The sequence below is a fragment of the Symphalangus syndactylus genome, chromosome 16 (genome assembly GCF_028878055.3).
Source record: "Symphalangus syndactylus isolate Jambi chromosome 16, NHGRI_mSymSyn1-v2.1_pri, whole genome shotgun sequence".
Taxonomy (NCBI): domain Eukaryota; kingdom Metazoa; phylum Chordata; class Mammalia; order Primates; family Hylobatidae; genus Symphalangus; species Symphalangus syndactylus.
In genome coordinates this window covers 97108814-97133782 of record NC_072438.2, presented here as the reverse complement: position 1 = coordinate 97133782, position 24969 = coordinate 97108814, and the positions used below count along the sequence as shown (strand labels likewise).

General features: G+C 41.2%; 1 protein-coding gene across 2 annotated transcripts in view; it reads left to right on the top strand.

The window, feature by feature from the left end:
* The window catches only part of ADAMTS16 (ADAM metallopeptidase with thrombospondin type 1 motif 16), a 191185-nt gene that overhangs the window by 22899 nt on the left and 143317 nt on the right, over positions 1 to 24969 (top strand). For both annotated transcript variants that reach the window (XM_063619592.1, XM_055246185.2), the window contains exons 4-7: positions 16730 to 16991; positions 20686 to 20885; positions 22328 to 22411; positions 24564 to 24723. In XM_063619592.1, coding sequence (XP_063475662.1) covers positions 16730 to 16991; positions 20686 to 20885; positions 22328 to 22411; positions 24564 to 24723 — 706 coding nt within the window. The remainder of the gene's footprint in view (positions 1 to 16729; positions 16992 to 20685; positions 20886 to 22327; positions 22412 to 24563; positions 24724 to 24969) is intronic.

Genomic DNA, 24969 nt, shown 5'->3' with positions numbered 1-24969 from the left:
TTCAAATCGTAGCTGCCTTTAGAGTGACGTTGCTGAAAGGGAAACAAAGATTCTTGTCCACAATCTTGCTGTGTTCTGCATAAGTCAAAGGGAGCGAGTGTGGCACATGCCACCTTCCTGGCACTGGCTGCAGTCTCAGCTTTCTTAGTGGCCTCTGTGTTCTTTTGTGAGGAATCTAGCCCTTCAGTCAGCCTTCTGAGTCTTTGTGCTGCACTGTTAGACTGATTCTCTTCCAAGGGCACTCCCTCTGAATGACAACAGCACAACGCCCTGGGCACCAAGGAAGCACCACGGTGTGGAGGAAGTGGCTGGAGTAGGAGCCCGCCAGCCCTGGGCTCACCGTGTCCTGGTCACCCTCCAGGGCTTCCGCTTTGTTCTGTTTTCTTTTTTTTTGAGACAGAGTCTTGCTCTGTCACCCAGGCTGGAGTGCAGTGGCGCTATCACGGCTCACTGCAAGCTCCACTTCCCAGGTTCACGCCATTCTACTGCCTCAGCCTCCTGAGTAGCTGGGACTACAGGCGCCCGCCACCACGCCCGGCTAATTTTTTGTATTTTTAGTAGAGACGGGGTTTCACCGTGGTCTCGATCTCCTGACCTCGTGATCTGCCCGCCTCGGCCTCCCAAAGTGCTGGGATTACAAGTGTGAGCCACCGCGCCTGGCCTCACTGCCTTTATTCTTTAAAAATATGTCCTGTAATCTTGGTTGATAACTCTAAAATATCTCTTTTTTTGCCATCTTTGAAGTTTGTTTATTTAATCTACAGTCATCTTGTGAAATAGTTACGGATTTATCCTCTAATTGCAAACATGGAAACTGGGTATCTGGACATACAGTTACTCTCTCCCCCTGCCCCACCCACCATCTCACACACACACCCACGCAAACACACACACACACACACACATACATGCACACACATGGAGCTTATGCCCTGAAGACAGGCAAAGTCAGAACTTGCACCAGCTCTGTGACCTCAGAAGCCACCACTGGCTATCCGATGGCCACTGTGTGTGCCACAGACCTGGGTCTAATATGAGCTGCACCTTTAAGAGCAACATGGTATGGCTGGAGGGTCTTGAGCTCCCAGAGAGCCTGGGGGAAACCAACACTGGCCAGGGGGTGCAGGCTCCTAGGAAGGCTTCCCACGGGAGTCCTGGGGCTGTATTCCCAGAGACAACGCCACACAGTTGTAAGTAGAGGGTGATCTGGTTTATAAAGCAGTAGAGAAAAAAATTATAAGGGGTTCCAGAGTGATAGTAGCCAGATGACAAGTGTAGCTCTCTGAGGAAGGAGATGGCGATGTCTCAGATAGCACAGAAAACCCCAAAACTTTGAGCTGTCCCTTCCATAGGATGTGCTAAAAGATAATTTCCAAGACTGTGTTTCCAGTTGGAAAATAAGGCCCTGCTGAACTATTATTATTAATTGGTGAAAGTATCATATGTGGATATTTTGCAAAGAACACACATATCAGTGGCTGCCACCTGGAGCTGCAGGTCCTTACAGCGTCTCTTCCCTCCGCTGGGCCCACGGCCATCCCTCCCGTATGCTCACAGCCAGCTTCTCGCTTCATCAAATCCGTCACTGAAATAATAACCTTATTTAATGATGACCCTATGTAAAAGTAAAACCCGTTTTCCTGCACTCTGATGTCCCTTTTCATCCAGAATTGTTTATTTCTTTTCTTCTTTTTTTGTATTGCTCATTACCTTTTAACTTCTTATGCTTCACATTTTGTGATGACTACTGTTGATTATCAGTTCCCCCACCCACATTGGAACCTAAGCTTCATGAGGATAAGGATATTTGCCTAGTTTATCCATTGTTGTGTCTGGATTGTGTGGTAGAGTGCCTATCTCATAACAGGCAGTTCATGAATAGTGACTGAATGACTGAACAAAAACACTACACTCCCTGGATAAGAGAGGCTGAATTTATTCCACAGTATGGAATGAGATTCATGTCTAAAGGTGACATGGGGTATCTTAGGTCCCAGGAATATGTTCAGTCCTTTGACTGATGATCATTTGCTTCAATATTTCTCTTTGTGTCTTAGGAATGTAGAGGTACAGGATCTCGGAATCTAAGTTTTGGTTGTTCTTAGTTCAGATGTTTTTGTGTCAACCAAAGCAGTCTTATTGATTAATCAGTCTAGGTTGGCATGTTCTGAATATTTTAGCTGGGACAGTTTTAGAAGGTTGCTAGTGAGTGTGATTTCTAAGATTGCCCCTAACTGGGCTATGTGTGCTACTTGTAGAGAAATATCGTAGCCACTTCTTTGTCTAGCAAATTAGTCTTAAGTAAGCTTTCAAATATGTGTTAATTACCCAGGGTTCCAGAGCCTTGCTCTCCACAAGTGCTTTGCCCTGGGATACAAATATCTGTGCTGTTCAGTGTAGTAGCCACCTGCCACATGTGGCAATTGAGGAGTTGAAGTTCTAAACATTAAATTTTATTTGATTTTAATTTATTTAAACTTAAATTTCAATACCCATGTGGGGCTATTCAGCAACTGGAGAAGTGCGTTTTTAACTGTATCCAATTTTAATTAATTTAAATTTAAATGTACATAGCCACATGTGGCTCATGTCTACCATGTTGAACAGCCCAGATCTGGAAGGCTTCCTCTAATAGACTTAGATCCTTTTAGTGTGTTGGCCTGACAGATGTCATAGAATTGAAAAGCACAACAAATATAACTACAAATGTAACAACAAATTCATTAATTTAAGTAAGAATACTTACTATGATGACATTTAATCTCCAAGAAAATTTCCATCACTTATTTTAAATCTCAGTCATATATCATCTATTTTCTTGACTTTTTAATATTTTCATTCATTTCGTTTTTATGAGGCATGTCCATTTTGGTGTAAAAATTAGCTCTTGAATTGTCTTGACTCCTTTAATATTCACATTGTTTTACTCTTTTACATCTTTATTTATCTGAAACATTATTATTATGATGATTTTACAATTCTTTTCTGGTTTGTGGGTGGTCATTCTTTGCACTTTTTAAAAACTCTTCAAGTTAATGCCTAGTTTATTTATTTTCTTTACTTTTAATTAAAAAAAAGCATTCAGGACTTTAAATGTCTCTAATTGCACCATAAGTAACTATCACCATTTTTATTATAGATAGAGCCCTTATTTTCCACTTTATAATTAACTAATTATTATAATTTTCTTTTCTTTTTGATCTAGTAGTTACTAATTAGCAAGGAGCAGCTAACAAGCTGGGTCAGGAGTATCCTAACGCATTGAATCTGGGATAGACCCTGAGCCCCGGATTCCTCTCGATAGTACTGTGCAGTGCTGCTTCCTCGATCTCATGAGGTAGTGATACGTAGCATGGGTATCCTATGGCGTGGGGGCTAGATGGTTTGGGATTTGATTTCTCACTTCCCGGCTTGGCAACTCAGGTTGATGGCTTAATCCTTCGTACGTATCAGTTCCTACAGCCTCTTGACAGGTCTACAGCAAAGACCAGTAAACTAATACCTGTGAAATGCAGTTCCTTGCATAGATGACAGGCTCAGTAAATGGAAGTTCTATTTAATAATTATTACTATGTTCCTTCTGGCAACATTTCTTGTTTCAATATAGGAGGAAACACTGGTCTTTGGAAAACATTCATGCTTAGCTGCTATGAATTCTCACAGAAGGCCCCTCCAGTTTTGTTAAATGCCCAGTGAAGGCTAAAGAGGGACCTAGGAGGACCCCCACATTCACTCCTCATTGCCCAGCACACTCAGTCTCCTGGAATTTTTTTTCCATGTTAGTTGTACTATCTGGGACCTCTCATGACTGGATGTGCGCTGTGGAATTCCTAGGTGGGCCCCAGCTGGCTTCTGTATCATCACCTTCCTTGAGCCTTAGGTGTACTGGTCCTCCTCTGTTGCATCTGACAGAGCCGTTAGTGATTTTCCTCCACATGGCTGCTTTGCCTTTCTGCAGCGTTGATTCTTGTCATTAACATTTAATCACACGATTGCTCGCTAGGTATCCTTGCTGCATATTCATAGACCATTCACAGACTTCTTCTGTGGCTCCTTTTTGAGTGAGAAGCAGGTCGTCCGCGCCCAGTGTCTGCTGAGAGGGTGCTTACTGAGTTCCTGTTCTCGTCTGCTCATGTGCCCTCGGGTTCTTGTCTGGACTTGGGTGGACAGCAGAAGTGGATGTGTCTACTCCCTGGAGATGTGTGTCACCTCCTAATTTGATTCTGCTGAACTAATGTTGAGGCGCTTCACCTTCATCTCTAAATATTGGGTCATTTTCTTTATCCATTTGTTTTTTGATGGACATTTAGATTGCTTCCAAACCATGGCTTTTGAGAATAGTGCTGTAATAAACATGGGAGTGCAGATATCTCTTCGATATCCTGATTTTCTTTCTTTTGGATATATACCTAGGAATAGGATTGTTGAATTCTATGGCAGCTCTGTTTTTAGTTTTTTGAGGAATCTCCAAATTGTTCTACAGAGTGGGTGTACTAGTTTACACTCCCACCAATAGTATACGAGGATTCCCTTTTCTCCACATGCTCACCAGCATTTTGTTGCCTGTTCTTCAGATGAGAGCCATTTTACTGAAGTGAGGTAATATCACATTGTACTTTTGATTTGCATTTCTCCAATTATGTGGAGCACCTTTTCAGATACCTGTTTGCCATTTATGTCTTCTCTTGAGAAACATCTATTCATGTCTTTTGCCCATTTTTATTTTATTTTTAGTTCTATTTATTTATTTATTTAAAGACAGAGTCTTACTCTGTCACCCAGGCTGGAGTGCAATGGCACGATCTCAGCTCCTGGAAACCTGGGCCTCCTGGGTTCAAGTGATTCTCCCGCCTCAGCCCCCTGAGTAGCTGGGATTACAGGCATGTGCCATCATACTCAGCTAATTTTACATTTTTAGTAGAGACAGGGTTTCTCCATGTTAGTCAGGCTGGTCTCGAACTCCCGACCTCAGGTGATCCACCCGCCTCAGCCCCCCAAAGTGCTGGGATTACAAGCGTGAGCCACCACGCCCAGCCCTTTTGCCCATTGCTAAATCAAATTCTTAAATTTTTTTTCCAGAGTTGTTTGAGCTCCTTATATATTCTGGTTGCTAATCTCTTGTCAGATGGGTACTTCACAGGCATTTTCTCCCATTCTATGGGTTGTTTCTTCACTTCATTGATTGTTTTCTTTGCTGTGCAGAAGCTTTTTAACTTGCAGTTATCCCATTGGTCCATTTTTGCTTTAGTTGGCTGTACTTATGCGGTATATTCAAGAAAACTTTGCCCATTCTAGTGTTCTGGAGAGTTTCCCTAATGTTTTAATAGTAGAGATCTGTCACTTCTTTGGTTAATTCCTAGGTATTTTATTTTATTTATAGCTATTATAAATGAATTTACTTTCTTGGTTTCTTTTTTCAAATTGTTCGTTGTTAGCATATAGAAATGCTACTGATTTTTGTATGCTGATTTTATCTCCTGCAACTTTACTGAATTTGTTTATCAGTTCGAATAATTTTTTGGTGGCATCTTTAGATTTTTTCAAATCTAAGATTATTTCATTGGCAAAGAAGGATAATTTGACTTCTTTCTTTCTAATCTGAATGCCTCTTCTTTCTTTCTCTTGTCTGATTGCTCTAGTTAGGACTTCTAGTACTATTTTGGATAATAGTGGTAAAAGTGAGCATCTTTGTTGTGTTCCAGATCACAGAGGAAAGGCTTTCAGCTTTCTTCCCATTCAGTATGACACTAGCTGTGGGTCTGCCATATATGGATTTTACTGTGCTGAGGTATGTTCCTTCTATACCTAGTGTTTTGATGATTGTTATCATGAAGGAATGTTGGATTTTGTCAAATGCTTTTTCAACATCAATTGAAATGATTATATGGTTTTTGTCCATCATTCTGCTCATGTGATGTATCACATTGAATGATTTGTCTATGTTGAAGCATCTTTACATCCCAGGGGTAAATCCTACTTGGTCATGATGAATAATCTTTTTTGTCCTGTTGAATTTCGTTTGCTAGTGTTTTGTTGAGGATTTTTGCATCAATGTTCATCAGGCATATTGGCTTGTAATTTCCTTTTTTTTGGTGTGTTCTTATCTGGTTTTGATATCAGGATAATACTGACCTCATAGGACGAGTTTGGAAGTATTTCCTCCTCCTCTGTTTTTCAGAATAGTTTGAGTAGGAGTGTATTAATTCCTTATATGTTTGGTAAAATTCAACTGTAGAGCCATCAGATCCTGGGTGTTTCTTCCTTAGGAGATTTTTTATTATGGCTTTGGTATTATTATTTGTTATTGGTCTGTTCAGGTTTTAGATTTCTTCATGATTCAACTTTGGTAGTTTGTACGTGTCTGGGAATGTATCCATTTCTTCTAGGCTTTCCAATTAGCATATAGCTGTTCACAGAAGCCTCTAATCATCGTTTGTATTTCTGTAATGTCTCCTTTGTAATCTCTAATCTTATTTATTTGGGTCTTCTCTGTTTTTTCTTAGTCTAGCTAAAGGTTCGTCAATTTTGTTTAACTTTTCAAAAAACCAGCTTTTCATGTTGTTGATCTTCTTATTGTTTTCTTTGTTTTGCTTTTATCTATTTCTGTTCTGATCTTTATTATTTCTCTTCTATTAATTTTTGGTTTTGTTTGCTTGTGCTTTTCTAATTCTTTAAGATGCACCATTAGGTTGTTTATTAGAAGTTTTTCTACTTTATTGATGTAGGCAGTTATACCTATAAACTTTTCTTTTAGTATGCTTTTGCCTTATCCCATAAATTTTGGTATGGTGTATTTTTATTATCATTTTTCAAATAAATTTAATTTTCTTCTTAATTTCTTCATTGACCCACTGGTCATTCAGGTGCATATTATTTAATTTCCATGTGTTTGTATAGTTTCCAAAATTCCTCTTGTTACTGATTTCTAGTTTTATTTCATTGTGGTTAGAGAAAATAATAAGAATTTCAGGGTTTTTAAAATTTTTTAAGACTTTTTTGTGGCCTAACATATAGTCTATTCTTGAGCATTATCCATGTGCTGAGGCGAAGAATGTGTATTCTGCAACTATTGGATAAAATGTTCTGTAAATATCTATTAGGTTCATTTAGTCTATAATGCAGATTAATTCTAATGTGTCCCTGGTGATTTTCTGTCTTGATAATGGGTGTTGAAATCTCCAGCTATTTTTTCATTGGCATCTATTTCTCTGTTAGCTCTGATAACAATTTGCTTTTTATATCTGGGTGCTGCAATATTGAGTGCATATATATTTACAATTGTTGTATCCTCTTGCTGAACTGACCATCTTATCAATATATAATGACCTTCTTTGTCTCTTTTTATAGTTTTTGTCTTGAAATCTATTTTGTCTTATATAAGTTTAGGACTCCAGCCTTTTTTTTTTTTCATCTGCATGGAATATCTCTTTCTATTCCTTTATTTTTAGTCTATGTATGTCTATAGGTGAAATTACTTGTAGGCAACAGATCATTGGGTCTTGTTTTTTTTTCTGAATCCATTCAGCCACTCTATGTCTTTTGGCTGGAGAGTTTAGTCTATTTATATTCAATTTTATTATTGATAAGTAAGGACTTACTCTTGCTATTTTGTCTTTTGTTTTCTGCGGTTTTTTTGTGGCCTTTTATTTCTTTCCTTGTTGTCTTCCTTTTAGTGAAGGTTATTTTCTCTGTGATATGTTTTAATTTCTTGCTTTTTACTGTTTGTTTATCTTTTGTATGTTTTTTTTTTATTTGAGGTTACCATGAGCTTGCAAATAATATCTTATAACTCATTATTTATTTATTGTTTTTTGAGACAGAGTCTCACTCTGTCCCCTAGATTGGAGTGCAGTGGCATGATCTCGGCTCACTGCAAGCTCTGCCTCCTGGGTTCCCGCCGTTCTCCTGCCTCAGTCTCCTGAGTAGCTGGGACTACATGCACCTGCCACCACGCCCAGCTAATTTTTTTTCATTTTTAGTAGAGATGGGGTTTCACCTTCTTAGCCAGGATGGTCTCGCTCTCCTGACCTCATGATCTGCCTGCCTCAGCCTCCCAAAGTGCTGGGATTACAGGATAACTCATTACTTTTAACTGATGACTGCTTATCAGGATTTCATAAACAAACTAAAAACAAGCAGAGAGAAAACTAATAAAAATCCTGTGCTTTAACTTTGTCCTCCTGCATTTTAACTTTCTGTTGTTTTTTCTTGTATCTTATAGTATTATGTCTCAAAAAGTTTCTGTAGTTATTATTTTTGATGGTTCATCTTTTAGTCTTTCTACTCAAGATATGAGTGATTTACAAACGTAATTACAGTATTATAAAATCCTGTGTTTTTCTGTGTATTTACTATTTCTAGTGAGTTTTCTACCTTCACATGATTTTTCTATTGCTCACTAATGTCCATTTCTTTCAGATTGAAGAATTCTGTTTTCTCTGCATATATTATTCTAGGATTAAAGTTTTCTTCCTTCAGCATTGTAAATATGTTATGCCACTCTTTCCTGGCCTGTATGGTTTCCTCTGAGAAGTCTGCTGCCAGTTGTATTGAAGCTCCATTGTATGTTATTTGTTCTTTTCTCTTGTTGCTTTTAGGATTTTTTTCTTTATTATTGATCTTTGGGAGTCTTTTAGGTAGTCTTCCTTAGGTTAAATCTGATGCTCTATAACCTTCTTGTACTTGGGTTTTGATATTTTTCTTTAGGTTTCAGAAGTACTCTGTTTTGTTCCTTAAATAAACTTTCCATCTCTCTCTCTGCCTTCTCTTTAGGGCCAATAACTCTTAGATTTGCCATTTGAAACAATTTTCTAGATCTTGTAGGCGTGCTTCATTCTTTTTTATTCTTTTGTCTCTTCTGACTGTATTTTCAAATAGCCTGTCTTCAAGCTCATTAGTTCTTTCTTCTGCTTCATGAATTCTGCTGTTAAGATTCTGATGCATTCTTCAATATGTCAAATGCATTTTCAACCCCAGAATTTCTTCTTGATTCTTTTTAATTATTTCAATCTCTTTGTTAAATTTATCCGATAGGTACTGCCTGGCTGCCTCCAATGCTCATTCAAGGCCCAAGGTGTCTTCAGTCAACGTGTGGTGAATGCTGCCAGGCCTGAGACTCACTCTTCAGGGCAGTAGGCTCCTCTCTGGCCCAGGGCTCACCCTGAAATGCCATCCAAGAGCCAAAGCCTGGAATTGGGGACCCCAAGAGCTTGCTTGGTGCTCTGCCTCACTGTGCCAAGCTGGTACCTAAGCTGCAAGGCAAAGTCTCCATTACTTTTCCCCCTACTTTTCTTAAGCAGAAGGAGTCTCTGCCCATAGCCATCACAGCTGGAAATGTGCTGGGTCACACATGAAGCTAGCACATCTCTGACTCTCACCCAAGGCCCATGTCAAGTACTGCCTGGGTACCACTGCTGATTATTCCAGGCCCCAGGCCTCTCTCGTCAGCAGGTGATGAATCCTGACAGGACTGGGTCATTCCGTTCAATGCAGCTGGTTCCCTTCAAGCCCAGTGTGTGTCTAGAAATGTCATCTGGGAGCTAGGTCCAGGAATGGGGGCCTCAGAATTCTACCTAGTGCCCTATCTTACTGGGGCAGAGCTGCTCTCTGAATTGCAAGACAAAGTCCTCGTTACACCTTTTTCTCCTCTCCTTAAGTAGAGAGAAGGGGTCTGTCTCAGAGTGGCAAGCTGTGCTTTCTGAAGCTGGGGGAGGGTTGATACAGTCATTCCGTTGGCCACCTTGGCTGGTGTCTCATTAAGTTGCATCCCCCCAAGTCCACTGGTTGCACGCCCAGCACAGCACCAGAACTTGCACAAGAATTTCAGTTCTTGTGGCCTAGACTGCCTTTCAAGTTTATGTAGAACCTCAGAGCACTTTTGCCCACAGTGGCAAGGCTTACTGTATCTCAGATTCTGTCCACTGGGATGGTTCTGACCCTCCAGCTTGCCCTGGTCTGGTCTAAATGTTCCATCTGTGGGTGTCGGCTGAATTCTGCCCCGTGTTGCTTTCCACTGTGGTAGGGCAGCACTGAACGCCAATGCCAAGTCCCATGATCGCTGTGCTCTCCCTCCCACAATCACACAGATTCTGTCTGTGCCATGTGGCCACTGCCAGGAGATGGGGAAGGGGTGGCTTTGGCAAATCAAGACTGTCTCTCCTACCCTCCTCAGAGCCTCAAGTGACTCTTTCAGCAATATGAAGTTAAAACCATGTACTGTGATTGCTTACCTGAGTTTAGATTCTCATGAAGGTCCTTTTTTGTGTGGATGGTTGTTCAATTTGGTGCTTCTATGGGGAGGAGGTTTGGTGGAAACTTCTGTTTGGCCATCTGACTCTGCCTTCTTAATATCGGCTTCTCAGCATGCTTGTGCTGTTCCTCACTCACAGCTGGCTGCCTCCACCTGACCCTCCACTTGACACCACGGGCAAGGACAATGCTGAGGACATCCTCTCTCCCACTGAAATGTTTCCTTGTTGCACTTTGGGTTTGAGAAGTGCTGTGCTCCTGGGTCCTGCCCTTCTTAGAAAACCCTAAGAACTGGGTAAGAAGTATTTACCCCTGACAGAGGATCACCTTTCACTCCAGATTCCTTCTTCAGCCAGGGATGGAGGAAGTCACAAATATCATTTTCATCTAAGCTCTAATCAAAAGTTACATCACTATGAAGATTAGATTGTAGAGTTTGGCAAGAAATCTTGGTAAATTTAATTAATGTCCAGGTGAATTACATGAGTATTAAATACTAAAAATATGAGAGCTCTTCATGCTCTAAGAACAAGGCCAGAAATATGGATGTTCTCAGTGTTGTACCCTTGAGGCTTCAATGATGAGATTTTAACATACAAAAAAAAAAAAATCACTCTTCTCCTAGTGAACAAGGAACATACAGATACAGGAATGGTTTTGAGTAAATCCACAGTCAATGATAATTTGGAATAGCCAAGGATAATCATAGCGCATTCTTAAATTATATTAAATTACACTCTGCTTTCTCTAGCCTTCTTGCTGCCATAGAATTCATCCAAAGCCTGATTGGCTGATGACTCAGGTGTGCCCAGCTGTGCAGAAAACATGGGAGGCACGTTGGCCCTCTGAGACAGTATTTGTGGGGCATGTAGACAGTTGGCACTTCACCCAAGTCACACTTCTGCTGCTGGGATTGTTATTACACTGATCCAGTTTAGCCAGGCCACAAGATCCAGGTAGAACTCAACAATTTCGTCTATGCCTATGTCCAGTCAACCTCCAGATGACTCCTTCCCAGTCTTGCTTCTCCTTTGTCCAGCCCTGCCTCACCCTTACCCCCTCTCCTCCTCATGCACAAACAACAGGTATTCATGTTTTACAAATGTGTGCTGATATTACTGCAGGAGGAACTGGGGTTTGTGAGAAACCAAGGACTGAGTCCTCTCTGATGGATTATGATGATGGGAATAACTCGTCACTCACAAGATTCAGCTTTAACCAGAAACTTTGTCAGAGTGTCCAGTGTCAAAGCCTTAGTAGTTTGAGTCTACACATAAGCAACTGGAAAGTGACCAGGGGCCAAGTTTAGAGCTGAGCAAATGACTGAAATTGTGAAGCCTGGACTTCTTTGGGTTTAGGATGATGCATGATTCCTGTGACCAGCATATCAGCCCCATTGTCTTTGAAGACAGAAAGGTTGAGAGAGCCCAGTGCCCAAGTCAGGTGTAGTGGAGAGAGGAACAAAAAGAAACAGATACAAAATTTCTTGGAGAAAAAGGAAGCTTTTTGGTTTATTCAAGATTTTAGCCAAATTTTTATTTTCAAGATACCATGTATAATCACACAAGACTTACTGTGGCTTTTGGTGTAGATTCATATTTGGTTCTGAGGTTATAAGAAAATAAAAAGCAAAGTTTCACTTTGATTAATGTTTGATAAAAATTGAAATTGTCTAGTGTTTCTGAAATATCACTAAGAAGACCTAGAATGAATAGAATATTCCCAAAACAAATGACACTTCAGGAGAAAAGATGGAGGAGAGTAAAAATGAAATTACTTGAAAATTAAAATGCCTCTTTCTCATAATGAGCCTAGTTACTTCTTTACCGTGTTTATTGATAGGTGGCTCTCGTGAATAGGGCACATGGCATCACCTGAGACATGCTTGGAACTGGTCCACTGGGAGTTTGGCTCACTGCAGTGGAAATAACCTCAGTGATTGGGCGTTTCTTCTTCTTAATTTCTATTTTATTTTTTGATTGATGAAACTTTAATGAGCAGTTTCTATGACTCTCAACAGATCCCAATTAATACACATCTACCAACTTTTAGTTATGAAGGACAACAAATACACTACAGTAAACATCCCTACTGCTGAGCTTCAGTGTTTTCTTTACTTACATTGCTCAGAGCTAGCATTTCCCAGCAGTAACAAACACATATTCGTTCGTTTCTTATGAGGGCAATTGAAGTGTTTGGTGAGTTTTTCTAGTGTAAAATGATTTCCAGAATTGGTCATGAGAGAGGCAGACCCTGTGAGAGCAAAGCCTGTCCTCTGCAAAGCCTGAAGGACTTGGCCTTTTCTGAAGCCTGGTTAATAATCCACCCGCCTGACATTCCAGTGGTTACTGTGAGCTACAGGCAGGTTCCCCTAGACATTTTGAGTTTCCAAACAAATATTCTTCATTCTGACAAGAAGAAAACATTAATCTTCTGCAATTTACCTTATCTTTTAGAATAGCTTGCAAACTAATAATGACACAAGCTAATGAAGTAACTTTTTTGTGTTTATTATCTGCTGTTTATCAAGGGATATCAAAATATCAGTCTTATCAGTTACTATGTTCTGTGTATTTAATGAAATTGGAGATTATTTAAATACCGAATATTGTAACTCAGACTAAATTATTAATGAAACAAGTATAATGCTTGACGACTTGGTTAATGAAAACTAAAAAATCTGCCAGCTGCAGCCAGACACCTTTGCTTGGGGTTCCGGTCCTCTCAGCCTGGGCCACCCAGAATGTAGCCTTGAGCCTAGGGGAAAGGAGAGATGGTTCTGAATCTGAAACAGCTGTGTTAGATCACAAGCGTGTAGGCCAGGAACCAGAAAGAGTGTAAAAAGCAAAGCAGCAGGTCAGAAACAAAATTGTGTTTGGGATGATTGTGGTGCTGGGTGCACCAACACTTAGGACTTCAGAGGGATCTCCAACTACAGAGTGAAAAATTCCTCAGGGGCTCTCTGAATTATCAGAAGGAAAGCAAAGATCATCAGGGCGAAGTATGATATTTTACATCCTTCGTTTTATTAATTCAGCAAATCTTGTTTGAATGTTCACTAGATCATATACTTTAAGTATATTAAGTCTTATAAACCCGTGACAAGTAGCTGTTCTTATATCTGCATCCTAGATGACAGAGCAGCACAGAAAGGCTGAGTAAATCATCCAAAGTCACACAGCTAATAAGTATGAGAATGGGATGATAAATTCTGCAGTGTCCGACTCACCCGGCCGTTCTCTTCTATCAGTCCGCTGCGACCTGCAGGGGAGATGCTGAATCACATCTATTCTAGGTTCTTAAGGAGCCAGTAATCTTCTGAGGGGGGTTTGAAAAGTGAGCAATTGTTTACATATCAAAAAGTGTTGTTATTGTTTTAAGCCATGCATGAATTTTTCTTCTTTTTTGGTTTAATACCTAAACTGGTTACCTTAGGTAATGGAGAAACTAATTGGGTAGCGTTATACAAGGTTGAACACATTGATGACTGCTTACGCTTCTCAGTTAAAATCCAAAAAGGTTGAAACCTAATTGGCTTTAACCATTATTTAATTTATTTCACACTTGGCATTCCCTGGTAGAACTTCTAAAGGTAAAGTGTTGCTGTGTCTTCCTTTGGTTCCCGGAGTTCTAGAAGGCCAAGAAGGTTCCGAAGTCATTCATGAATAGCACTGCAGGAAAGGCTGCCTCTGCCCTCTCCCTCAATCCTGGGCATAAATTCCAAGAATTTCACTTGCCCATGGTTATGTGGTATTTGGGCCCCAGGAGGTCTACCCCCTGTGGTGGTGCTGATGGCTTCACTGATAGTCTACCAAGCTTACCTTTGTCTTGCCTCCTCTCACCCCCAGTGGTAACACTGCAGCCAATGCTTCCTCTCCCAATATTTGATGAACCTACTCTCCTCTTTCTTTTATGTCTCCCACCCCAAATCCTATTTTCCTTGAGAGTTGTGTGTGGCATTTTCTCAAGGTCTAGGAAATGCCCCTCCAGGCCTGCAGTTCACACTGTACAAATGCCCAGACTCACCCAGGACAGCCCAGCCCCACGCAGGGCTTCACTACATGGACATTAATGCGAGGGAACTCTCCCTGCAACTCCCAAGTAAGAATCAGACCCAGGCTCCCCACATCAGAGGCAAATTTAGAATGGGCATTGGATGCCGTGGGCAGCAGCTGAGAATACCTAGTGAGTGTCTCAGTCACTGTGCAGCACTAGATTTGCAAAATCACTGAAAAAAATCAGCATAATAGTAATACTAATTTTCATATGCGTCCCTGTGAAGAGATCACCAGACAGGCTTTGTGCGAGCAACAAGGCTGTTTATTTCACCTGGGTGCAGGCGGGCTGAGTCCAAAAAGAGTCAGCGAAGGGAGATAGGGGTGGGGCCGTTTTATAAGATTTGGGTACGTAAAGGAAAATTACAGTCAAAGGGGGGTTGTTCTCTGGCGGGCAGGAGTGGGGGTCTCACAAGGTGCTCAGTGGGGGAGCTTTTGAGCCAGGATGAGCCAGGAGAAGGAATTTCACAAGACAATGTCATCAGTTAAGGCAAGGACCGGCCATTTTCACTTCTTTTGTGGTGGAATGTCATCAGTTAAGGCGGTGCAGGGCATTTTCACTTCTTTTGTGATTCTTCAGTTACTTCAGGCCATCTGGGCATATACGTACAAGTCACCGGGGATGCGATGGCTTAGCTTGGGCTCAGAGGCCTGACACTAATAGTTCAGTATTGGAGAGCTCTAAATGATACCCTGATGTTCTGTAGGAGTCGATTTCATTATAAAATTAGAGCAATATGTAATAACATTTATTAGGATTTTTAAAATTCATCTGTAATCCAATGATCCGGCAATGCCATTGACATTATTTTAAAAGAATGGATGCACAGACTTGAACTTGAGTAGTGCAGAGTGCCATAAAAAGGAAGGATAGTTTTCTTCTTGCGTCGCTCCTACTCAACTTTCTCCTCCTGAAGAGGCTTTCCCCGCTGAAGATGGTTGTTGTTCCACCATCAACAATTTCTCTTCAGTCATGCAAGAAAATTCTCTAAGTGTAGATACACAATTTTTAAAATGAACATAATTGAGAGCACGCTATATACTCTATTATATACTTTTAACAATTTAATACCTTTTGGAAACCCTGTAGTATAAACCTTAAACTTACAAGTTCTGAATGTACTCTGGTTTTGTTCTAATCCTTACACTGTATTTCCTGGCGAGCTGACCTTGAAAACATTGCTGAATCATTCTACATCTCTATTTCCTCACCCATAAAAAGGGGACACTAATACCTTACAGAACTTACCTATTGATAAGTAAATAATAGGTATTATATGGAAAATATGGGCCACAGCTTCAGGAACTAAAAAAAAAATGTTTAATTATAATTATCATCAGTACATCCATAACTCTAATTTTTACTGGTTGTATAACCTCCAATTATATAAATACACTTTAAAAATTGACCCTGAATTTACTGGTAACCATTTAAATTGTTTCTTGTTTTTATTATTATTAGTTTTGTGATTATAAACAATGCTGCCATACACATTCACACCTGTTCACTGATACTGAAGAAATCCTTACAAGAAATATTTGGCGAGAATTCCCAAAAGTTAGATCCCTGTGGTTGAATTGTGCACTTTAACTCATAAGGTCTGTGGTACACAGATGTATGGGCTGGCCCTGGGGCTGCCTCCTGAGTGGGGCCTCAGTTTACATTTCCCAGAATGTAAGATTGCCGGCTTGTCCTCATGCTCACCAACAATCGTGCTACCAAGATCTTAAAAATATTTGTCACCCTAAAAGGTAAAAAAAGCAATCTGTTGATTTTTTCTATGATTTTTAATGTTGTATCTAGTCTGTTTTGCCCTACAGACATTTTTAGTATTTTTATAAAATCACTGCTTTCCTATTTCCTTTAATATCTTGCTTAGAAAAACCTTTCTGATTCCGTAAGAAAAATTTTTATGCTTTCCTCTGGATTAATTTTGTTAAGTTATACTTTTCTAGAAAGTGTTACATTGCTTTGTTTTCAAATTCGCTTTAACAGAGTTTTGCACGTTACCCTATTAGGATTCTAATTTTTATCACTTTATCTGAGACCCCTCACCAATATGAATATTTAATATTTAAGTGTGCATGTGTTCTTTCTTGCACCGTCATTACTTTTGGTGTAAATTAACTGACTTTGATATGCTGTGCACCCTCTGTCCCTTTCTCATTTCTGGAGTCCAGTCCTGGAGCAGCTCCACGCCAGCCTTTCTCCAGGGATGTAGAGCCAGAGAGTTCAGACTGTGTGTGGAGGCCTTTCCCATTGCTAATTCTCAGCCGGGGTTTTGAACCTTTCCAATGTTCGCTCTCACTGGAGGGAACAGCATGCTTCCAAGAGAATAATAACAAATGCAGTGCTTGGAGAATCGGCCCTGGCTTCAACCAGAAAGTCTAATTGTGTTTTCTTTCTTTCCTTTTATTTTTTCCAGTCAGGCATGATACGAACAGAAGAGGCAGATTACTTCCTAAAGCCACTTCCTTCACACCTCTCATGGAAACTCGGCAGAGCTGCCCAGGGCAGCTCACCGTCCCACATACTATACAAGAGATCCACAGAGCCCCATGCTCCTGGGGCCAGTGAGGTCCTGGTGACCTCGAGGACATGGGAGCTGGCACATCAACCCCTGCACAGCAGCGACCTTCACCTGGGACTGCCACAAAAGCAGCATTTCTGTGGAAGACGCAAGAAATGTATGTAAGGGCGAATCTTTGCGTGTATTTAGTGATTCTGACATTTATGTAAGCTGATGGAACCTTGTACATTTTCTTCGAAGCATGTCTGCCCACGAGGTGAAATCTATCGACTGTCGTTGCTAAACTGAAGCAATGATTCCAGAGAGAGTCCCTTATCTGTAAGTTCAGCACGGGATGTCTCTCTGTGGCAGATGGATGGATAATGGTAAATGATGTTTTTTTAAGAACTCTTCCCTGGGCAGATTAAATGACACAGTGTGCAGAAGTGCAGAATCTACCAGACATCTTCAAAAGAACCCTGGCATCACTGCTCTGTCATTCTATATTTTTGAGGTTCAGATTTATTCAAGCCCACATAGTTTTCCTGCTGAGGTAATTCATTTATATGCATACTTGCATACACTGCCACATCAAAAGGGCAGACTCAGTGTGACATAGTACACCTACAATTTATCACCAAGGCTTTGTCAAAGTCTTTTTTTGTCATGAACATTTAGGAAATGGTTTATTATTTACATTTTATGTAGAAACCGCTCAGAAATTCAAGAATTGAAGCTGGGTGCTTTCTGGAATGTCCCTCACTTCCTTGAGCTCTCTCCTCAAGCATCGCTGAGTGAACCTTCCCCAGGAGCCTCTGGACAGCTCCCCCTCCCCCAGCCCATCGTTTCCTGCCTGTTTGGTTTCTATGACTGCTTTACCCAGCACCCAGAATAGAGGCAGGCCTGTTGCAAGTACTTAGTGAATCTCGTTGAATGAGTGAATAAACAAAAATCTCTTGGCACCTACAACAACAGAATCAGTGCTTGTTAAACCATCAGTGCCTTTGTGTCCTCTGAACCCATTTCACCCTACCCCTGAAAGTCATGCGCTGCATTCCGATGACTTGAAAACCTCACACCCAGATGAACTTAGTGGGCTCAGGTGTAGGGGAGGTAGCAGGAAGAACCATGCTGAGAACAAATGGAGGTGAGCAGGAGGCTGAGAGAGTTGGGAATCCTGAGGTTGGGTGAGTGTTTGAAAAGGGCGTGCATATCAGCAACAGCTGCCCGAGGCTGCCTTGACGGGCAGGTCAGGACCCAGATGCGTGGTGGAGGCTTCCACAAGGTCAGAGTCAAGACTCTGCTGCCAGGGCTCACGGTGTGGATGTGGTCAGAGCCGGACAAATTCCATATACCAGGGAGATGAAGTGGCCCACACACCTGGATCTCAGCAGGAGAGATAGCAGGGCCGTCTTAACCGCTTTGACAGACCACACACCAAGCTCTTAAGCAGATGCTGCAGTGGACCTTGAAAACATCAAGCAATGCAGACCATTGTGAGAGGACTGCGATCCTTTCATTCCTCTCTGAAGGTGGTCGCCATCACTCAGGCTGGTGGCACAGCTAAGGCATAGCTCTGTGCACAAGGCAGTAGAGATGATCCTCAGAGTGGTGTCCACATCTGTGCATGTGTGCATAGGTATGTGAGTGTGCGTGTGTGTGTGTGTAGTGTATGTTGCCTTGAGAGACATTTCAGAATTGTAATAGTGGTGGTAAGTAAAAGGCAGTTATTTGCAAAAGGATACTAAACTCTATAATACATTTTGTATTTGAAAAGTGGAAAAAAGTTCCCATGGTTTCATAATAAAACTAGTGAAAGAAAGCTCAACAAACTGCCGCTTGTAGGTGGAGGACATTGGTGATTGAAATCCTGCTGTTTGCCAAATATTTCTGTCCCCTCTGGGCTATGCAGGTGACAGTACTACACTCCTGGGCCTCAAGTGGTGGGGGGCCATGTGACCAGCCCAGGCCCCGGAAAAGTGAGCAGAATCAACAGCGCTGCTTCCTACTGGAGCGTGCATCCTCAGGGCCCTGTGTCACCTGCTCATGGACGCACCCCCAGGTCCTTGTGTCACCTGGGCATGGATGCACCGCAGCCCCAGGGCCCCATGTCACCTATGCACAGATGCACCCCCAGGGCCCTGTGCCACCGATGTGTGGATGCATCTCAGGGCCTTGTGTCACCTGTGCTCGGACACATCCTCAGCGCCCTGTGCCATCTGTGCATTGATATTTCCATGTTGTCCCTGAGGCTTTTGGGCTTTTGGACTTCCCCTTGAACTCAGGGCAGTCCTGCTCTTCTGTCTTGGTGGAATTCACACTTACAATGATTCTTTCCTATTAGAGTCTCCAGTTCAGAAAATGGAAGCCTTTTCTGTGTTCACTTAGGCATTTTTCGGTGGAAAAGGGCAAACAGAAGCAGGTTGATTTGCTGAAAACCAATAGGGAGGTTGGACCTCAGGCTGATTAGTGGACCTGCTGCCCTTCAGGTGATGGTGGGTGTGCAGCTGGGGCCTGTGTGTTCTGGGGACAATGTCGCAAGCTCCGTATTGAGGGGCAGTCATTTGCTGAGGGGTTTTCAGAGCCAAGGCCTATGAGATCACCACCCCACTGAGTTTCTGACCCCTGCCCCCAATACTGAGGGCCTGTAGCTGCTGGGCCCTTTGCTAACATGTTGTTTTCATCCTAAAGACATTTTTCCACCAGTGGTAATTAAGAACAAGAGCTCTAGGACCGCACTGTCCAAATCTGAAAGCCATTTCCAACACTTTGGAAGGAAGGGGGTGTGAGCAAGTAATGTTGCTCTCCTCTGCCTTCATGACCTCATCCTTAGAACCCCATGCTCGGGCTGGAGTACAGACTGCACGAGTTACACAGAGACATCTCCTAGGGTGGAGCTCACACCTGTGGGCATTGCATAAACATTAATGGCAAATGATGAGTGCTCAGTAAACATTAGCTGGTATCATTATTATTCACCAAAAGCTTTACTTAATTTTGGAAGTATGTTAGCAAAAGAAAATAAAATGTGTTGGATATACCAGTCAAACAAAATAGCATCTGCTTACAGTATGCTCTGTGAATACAGTCTGCATAGATTTTGTGTGCATGCCACCTAAATGTCTGGGCTTTTTGAAGTCCACTTTCACATGAAACAATTCTAACCACATTTTCTGAGGCGTCCACTAAACCTAATTGTTTTCAATGTAGTGTTAACCTAACAATTATACATGCCAAAAATATTTTTAAAGGGATTACTTCAAGAGGAAAGTGTGTGCTTTGTCTTCTAATCAAATACGTAAATATTTATGGTACTTTCTAGGAAATTAAGCTCTTCAGTGAAGTGGAGCTGCCTCGAGCATTTTATAATCCATTGGAAACAGTGTAGACAAGCTAGTTATGTGTCCAGAGATTGAAATCAACTTTAAACATTGTCAAGTCGTTAAAAGTCTTCAAGTAGGAAAACAATGCAAGCCAGCCAGTTCATGTTCTTGTAATTGTTTGTTCCATTGCTTTGTCTTTGCAGAGGAATCTGTTCTACAAATCTCTATGCTCAAAAGAGTCTTTGAACCCTTTTGCTACCAGATGCTAGGAGCTAGAGCCAAAGAGTGCCCTCTCTTGCTGTTTTAAATTAGGATGAAATTATATAAAGAGAAATACAGCCATGATTTCCATGATGCCTAGACTACGTGAATTTTACTTAAATTTAGTGTGCTACTTTAATACAAGCTTCTGTATCACGAGGTTTTAAAGGTTATGTGGTTTTTATCACGAGCGTTCATTTTTGAGACCAAATTTCTCTATGATGATTTACAGCCCTGATTTTGTGTGTGACTTGTGCTTTCATTTGCCCTCCGTGTGTCCCTCCGTAGACATGCCCCAGCCTCCCAAGGAAGACCTCTTCATCTTGCCAGACGAGTATAAGTCTTGCTTACGGCATAAGCGCTCTCTTCTGAGGTCCCATAGAAATGAAGAACTGAACGTGGAGACCTTGGTGGTGGTGGACAAAAAGATGATGCAAAACCATGGCTACGAAAATATCACCACCTACGTGCTCACGATACTCAACATGGTAGGATCATCCAGTTGAGGCCACCCATGTCATTGCACTTCACAGGGGGTGTGTGTGTGTGTTTCCATTTTACTTGTTACCTGTGGATTGATGTTTCATATATGAGAAATATTTTACTAGTGATAATTCATTTAGTTTTCTGTGCTCCAATGAAAAGAGCCATTTTCAGAACTTCATAGACTAATTCAGTAGGAAAAATCATTTGACCCTCTCTATAAGCCTCTGTAAGCCTGTGAGATGTTTTGGGCTTACTGGTGTCTATTTACTGGAAATCCCTAAGGGGATGCTGAGCCACCGTAGTGCAGTAAATCTGATTATCAGCATTAGATGTGTGATTTTAGATGGCTCTATAGAAATGCCCAACTTTTTAGAAATATTAATGTTCAAATGCTAAATATAAATTATTTGATCTATAAAAACGGGAAAAGTTCAACCTTTTAGAATATCACCTCAGGTAAAATGTGTTTGTGTCTCAAATTGGCAGCTGTATTAATCACTGAAGAGTGATGAGAGGTATACTAAGCCTCATTTCATGTAAGTGAAATCTAAATAATAGAAGACAAAATCTTGGGTTGCCAAAATGTGTTTTTAGGAATAGTTTTAATGACAGTATTTTAAAAGTATGTCTTTGCATTCTTCTGCCTCAATCAACAGAGTACCCCTGAATGTGCCCATCTTTCCATGATGTCAGTGATTACTATGGCTAGTGTCATTTTTGGTAGACTGAACCACTGGGTTTCTGGTCTCCCAGGAAGCCGAGGAGGCGGTGAAATAGAGCCAGCTTCCCGCCACATGGGGTCAAAGCAAGCATTGCCCTGTTGTCCTCAGCCAGCTGCTCTGGTGTGTGGAAGTGTTTGCCTCTCTTCTGTAGAGCTTTTCCAATATTTCCGCAGCTCAGTGGCAAATCACTTCAGGTTGCATTCCATGGTGGTCGTGCTGTTCCTGCTCACCACCCCAAATGCCACTCTGATCATTCATTTCCACTTCCATGATCCATCACCTCTAATATTTGTGTCTTTCTCTCATCATCTCATTATCATGATTTTTTCTTTCTCTTTATTGTATCCTCTTGGAAACCCGTAAGTGCAAGAGTTTCTCTGGCACTTGTGGAATTTCTTGCCAGGAGAGCTTGAGAAGTGACTGGCTTCTGTCGTCATCATGATTAGCTTAAAAATCCTCTTTATATTCTAAGAGGAACACTTACCAGCTCACAGGCCTTGTGATCCTTTCATAAGTGTTTGACAGTAAGAGGTGGACCCCACTCCCACCTGAAGCTTCGGCTTTTTACAGTGATATGATTAATATATCTGTCTGCCTAGCAATACAAGAAAATTAACATTGCTCTGTCACTGAAGAACAAGGGCGTTGGGTTCTAGGCCCACTAGTAAGTAGGGGGGAAAATGCCATTTATGGGGCTGACTTGGATTTCCTGTCTTTTTCAGGTGTCTGCTTTATTCAAAGATGGAACAATAGGAGGAAACATCAACATTGCAATTGTAGGTCTGATTCTTCTAGAAGATGAACAGGTAGTTTATCTTTGAAACTATCTACTCTTTTTATTCCTAGAAAAACAAATGCAAAATAATGCTTTTTTCTTTAATATAATTGTTCTATGGGTTCTTCTCTCTTGAGGGCAAAAAGTATTTAATATTTTGTGTCTACTGCAAATGAGTGTCTTTTCAATTCTTTTAAATGTTTTTTGGATTTTTTGTGGGTTTTTTTGTGCAGAAGTGGTAAGAAATTGTCCTTTAATTGGCCTGTAAGAAAATGGCATGTAAAAGCTGCCTTCAGCATATAGATGGGACACACACTAGGAATGCACAGCACAAAATATATCTTAGCCGTCATGAGCTTTCAGGATGCCAGTGGGAATGAGCCCTTTCTGCTTCTTGCTAGAGGAGTATAAATGTTTTGTGGTCTTGAAGTTACATTGTACTGTGTGGCCCTGCATCGCTTTATTCAATTATCTCCCAGTTCTTAAACTTCACCATGTACAGTCTGAGATTTTTATTTTTATTGAGATTTCTATGGACTTTCAAGTGCATTTCCCTCACTGCATGCAAAAACCCAGATTATGCTGGATCTTGGTAGCAGTGGGTTAAAGATCTTTTGCCTTCATTTGGGACCCCCGTAAATGCATAGAGGTGGTCCCTTCAAAGTGAGGATGGGCATGAACACCTCGTGGCACAAGTAATGGGGAGGGATTTTAGGCACAAAAGGCTCTCACTTCCATTTTTCCCCAAGCTAATCATTGACTGTGCAAAGAAGAGTGGGTGCTGGACAAGAGCCAAGTGCCCAGCCTCAGCTCCACCCTTGCTGCCATTTTCAGAGTCTCCTTTTCGCCACAGTTTTCTTATTTATAAAACAAAGAATTTTTTAGATGAAACCTGAGATCATTCATAAGGTCTAAGATGCCTTCGATGTTAAAGTTCTGGGATGTTGTTCTTTTTCTGTGCAGGGTGGGGGCATGTGAGGAAAGGGCTATTTCTAGTCTGACTAGTCAGGGAAGATACAACCTCATTGTCTTTTGTGTGAGTGCGCAGTTGGGGAGGGGGTTGCTGAACATGCCGGGCTTCTCAGGTGACAGGTTAATTATTCCTGGTATTAAAACATTTTCACCTTGGAATTCATCCAAGCTGCAAAGAATAAGCGAGGTTATCGTTTGATCGTACACCTGTGTTAACTTTAATTAATGCGGTTTTCCTGGAAGTCACCTGCTAAAGAACGCAAGGCATGCCCCTGTGTTTATATGTAGCATTTAGCTTGGGTATATTTGACTTTCTGGAAAAACAAAATAAACATTTCCGGAGAAAACATATTCAGTGTCTGGGAGACAAAAATTTCAATACGACATTCTAACAGTGCAAGCTTTAAATAAGCCAGTGTCCTGAAGTTGAGGTAATTAAACCTGGTGTTGTCCCACCAGCCATAGGAAACTAGAGTGTGCTGGTGAATCAGGTTCAAATAACTGGGTGCACCCTGGTCTGATGCATGTTCTTCTGTGTCTCAAATTCTTCTGTTCCCAAGAGTTCCAATGTTCTACACTCTGTTATTTCATTGTTGGGTTATCTGAACTTGATGGAGACAGAGGCGGTTGAACATGGCTTGCAAAGTCTCCTTTTAGTTGCAATTTATTTTCCAGAAATAAAGCTTTACCAATTGACCTAACTCCTCTCAGAAATATACTGCCTTTGTAGAAAAGATATTTAACACTGTAATAATATTAAAAGACTTATTTATTGGAAATCCCACTTGCTTAACTTGGTTATGAGATAAACATATCGCCATCTAGACCTGTTTTTGTATATGTATGTACAAAGCCATGTATAAATGATTCTGTGGCTTTACTTAATTTTGAAAAGTGTTTTTCAAAGATTTTTGAAAACAAAAAATTCATGCACAGAAGTAATCTTTCTTGGGTCATTGAACGTGCATTCAGGGTCGGCCAGATACATTTCAATTGTTTATGCATGGAACTAGAGAAATGTCCATAAGTGTGTACACTGGATCTGTACAGATTTTATAGAGTACATAAAATACATGCATTAGCTTGTATGCCATCCAGATCCAGCCATGTATTTGAAATCCAGGTCAAGGATAGTTTGCTGTGATGACAATGCATTATAACATGTTTTCTCTTCATTATCATGAGGTCCTTGGTCCTTGTCTCTTGCACAGCCAGGGCTGGTGATAAGTCACCACGCAGACCACACCTTAAGTAGCTTCTGCCAGTGGCAGTCTGGATTGATGGGGAAAGATGGGACTCGTCATGACCACGCCATCTTACTGACTGGTCTGGATATATGTTCCTGGAAGAATGAACCCTGTGATACTTTGGGTGAGAACCTCCAGCAGAGTGTGGGGACCATGTGTGGAATGTGCACCCCTGGCCGTGACACAGAGTGTTGAGTATTTTTGCCCTTGTTCCTTGTTAATAAGCAGTAGCAGCCTCTTAGGGAAGGTGTAAAGACTCACTTCCCTGTATAAACTTTAGCCAAACATAGAAGTATGCTTGCTTTCATCAAGAGTGATTATTGAACAAGTAAATGTCTCTCACAGATTCCAGAGTTCCTATCCCTTCTAA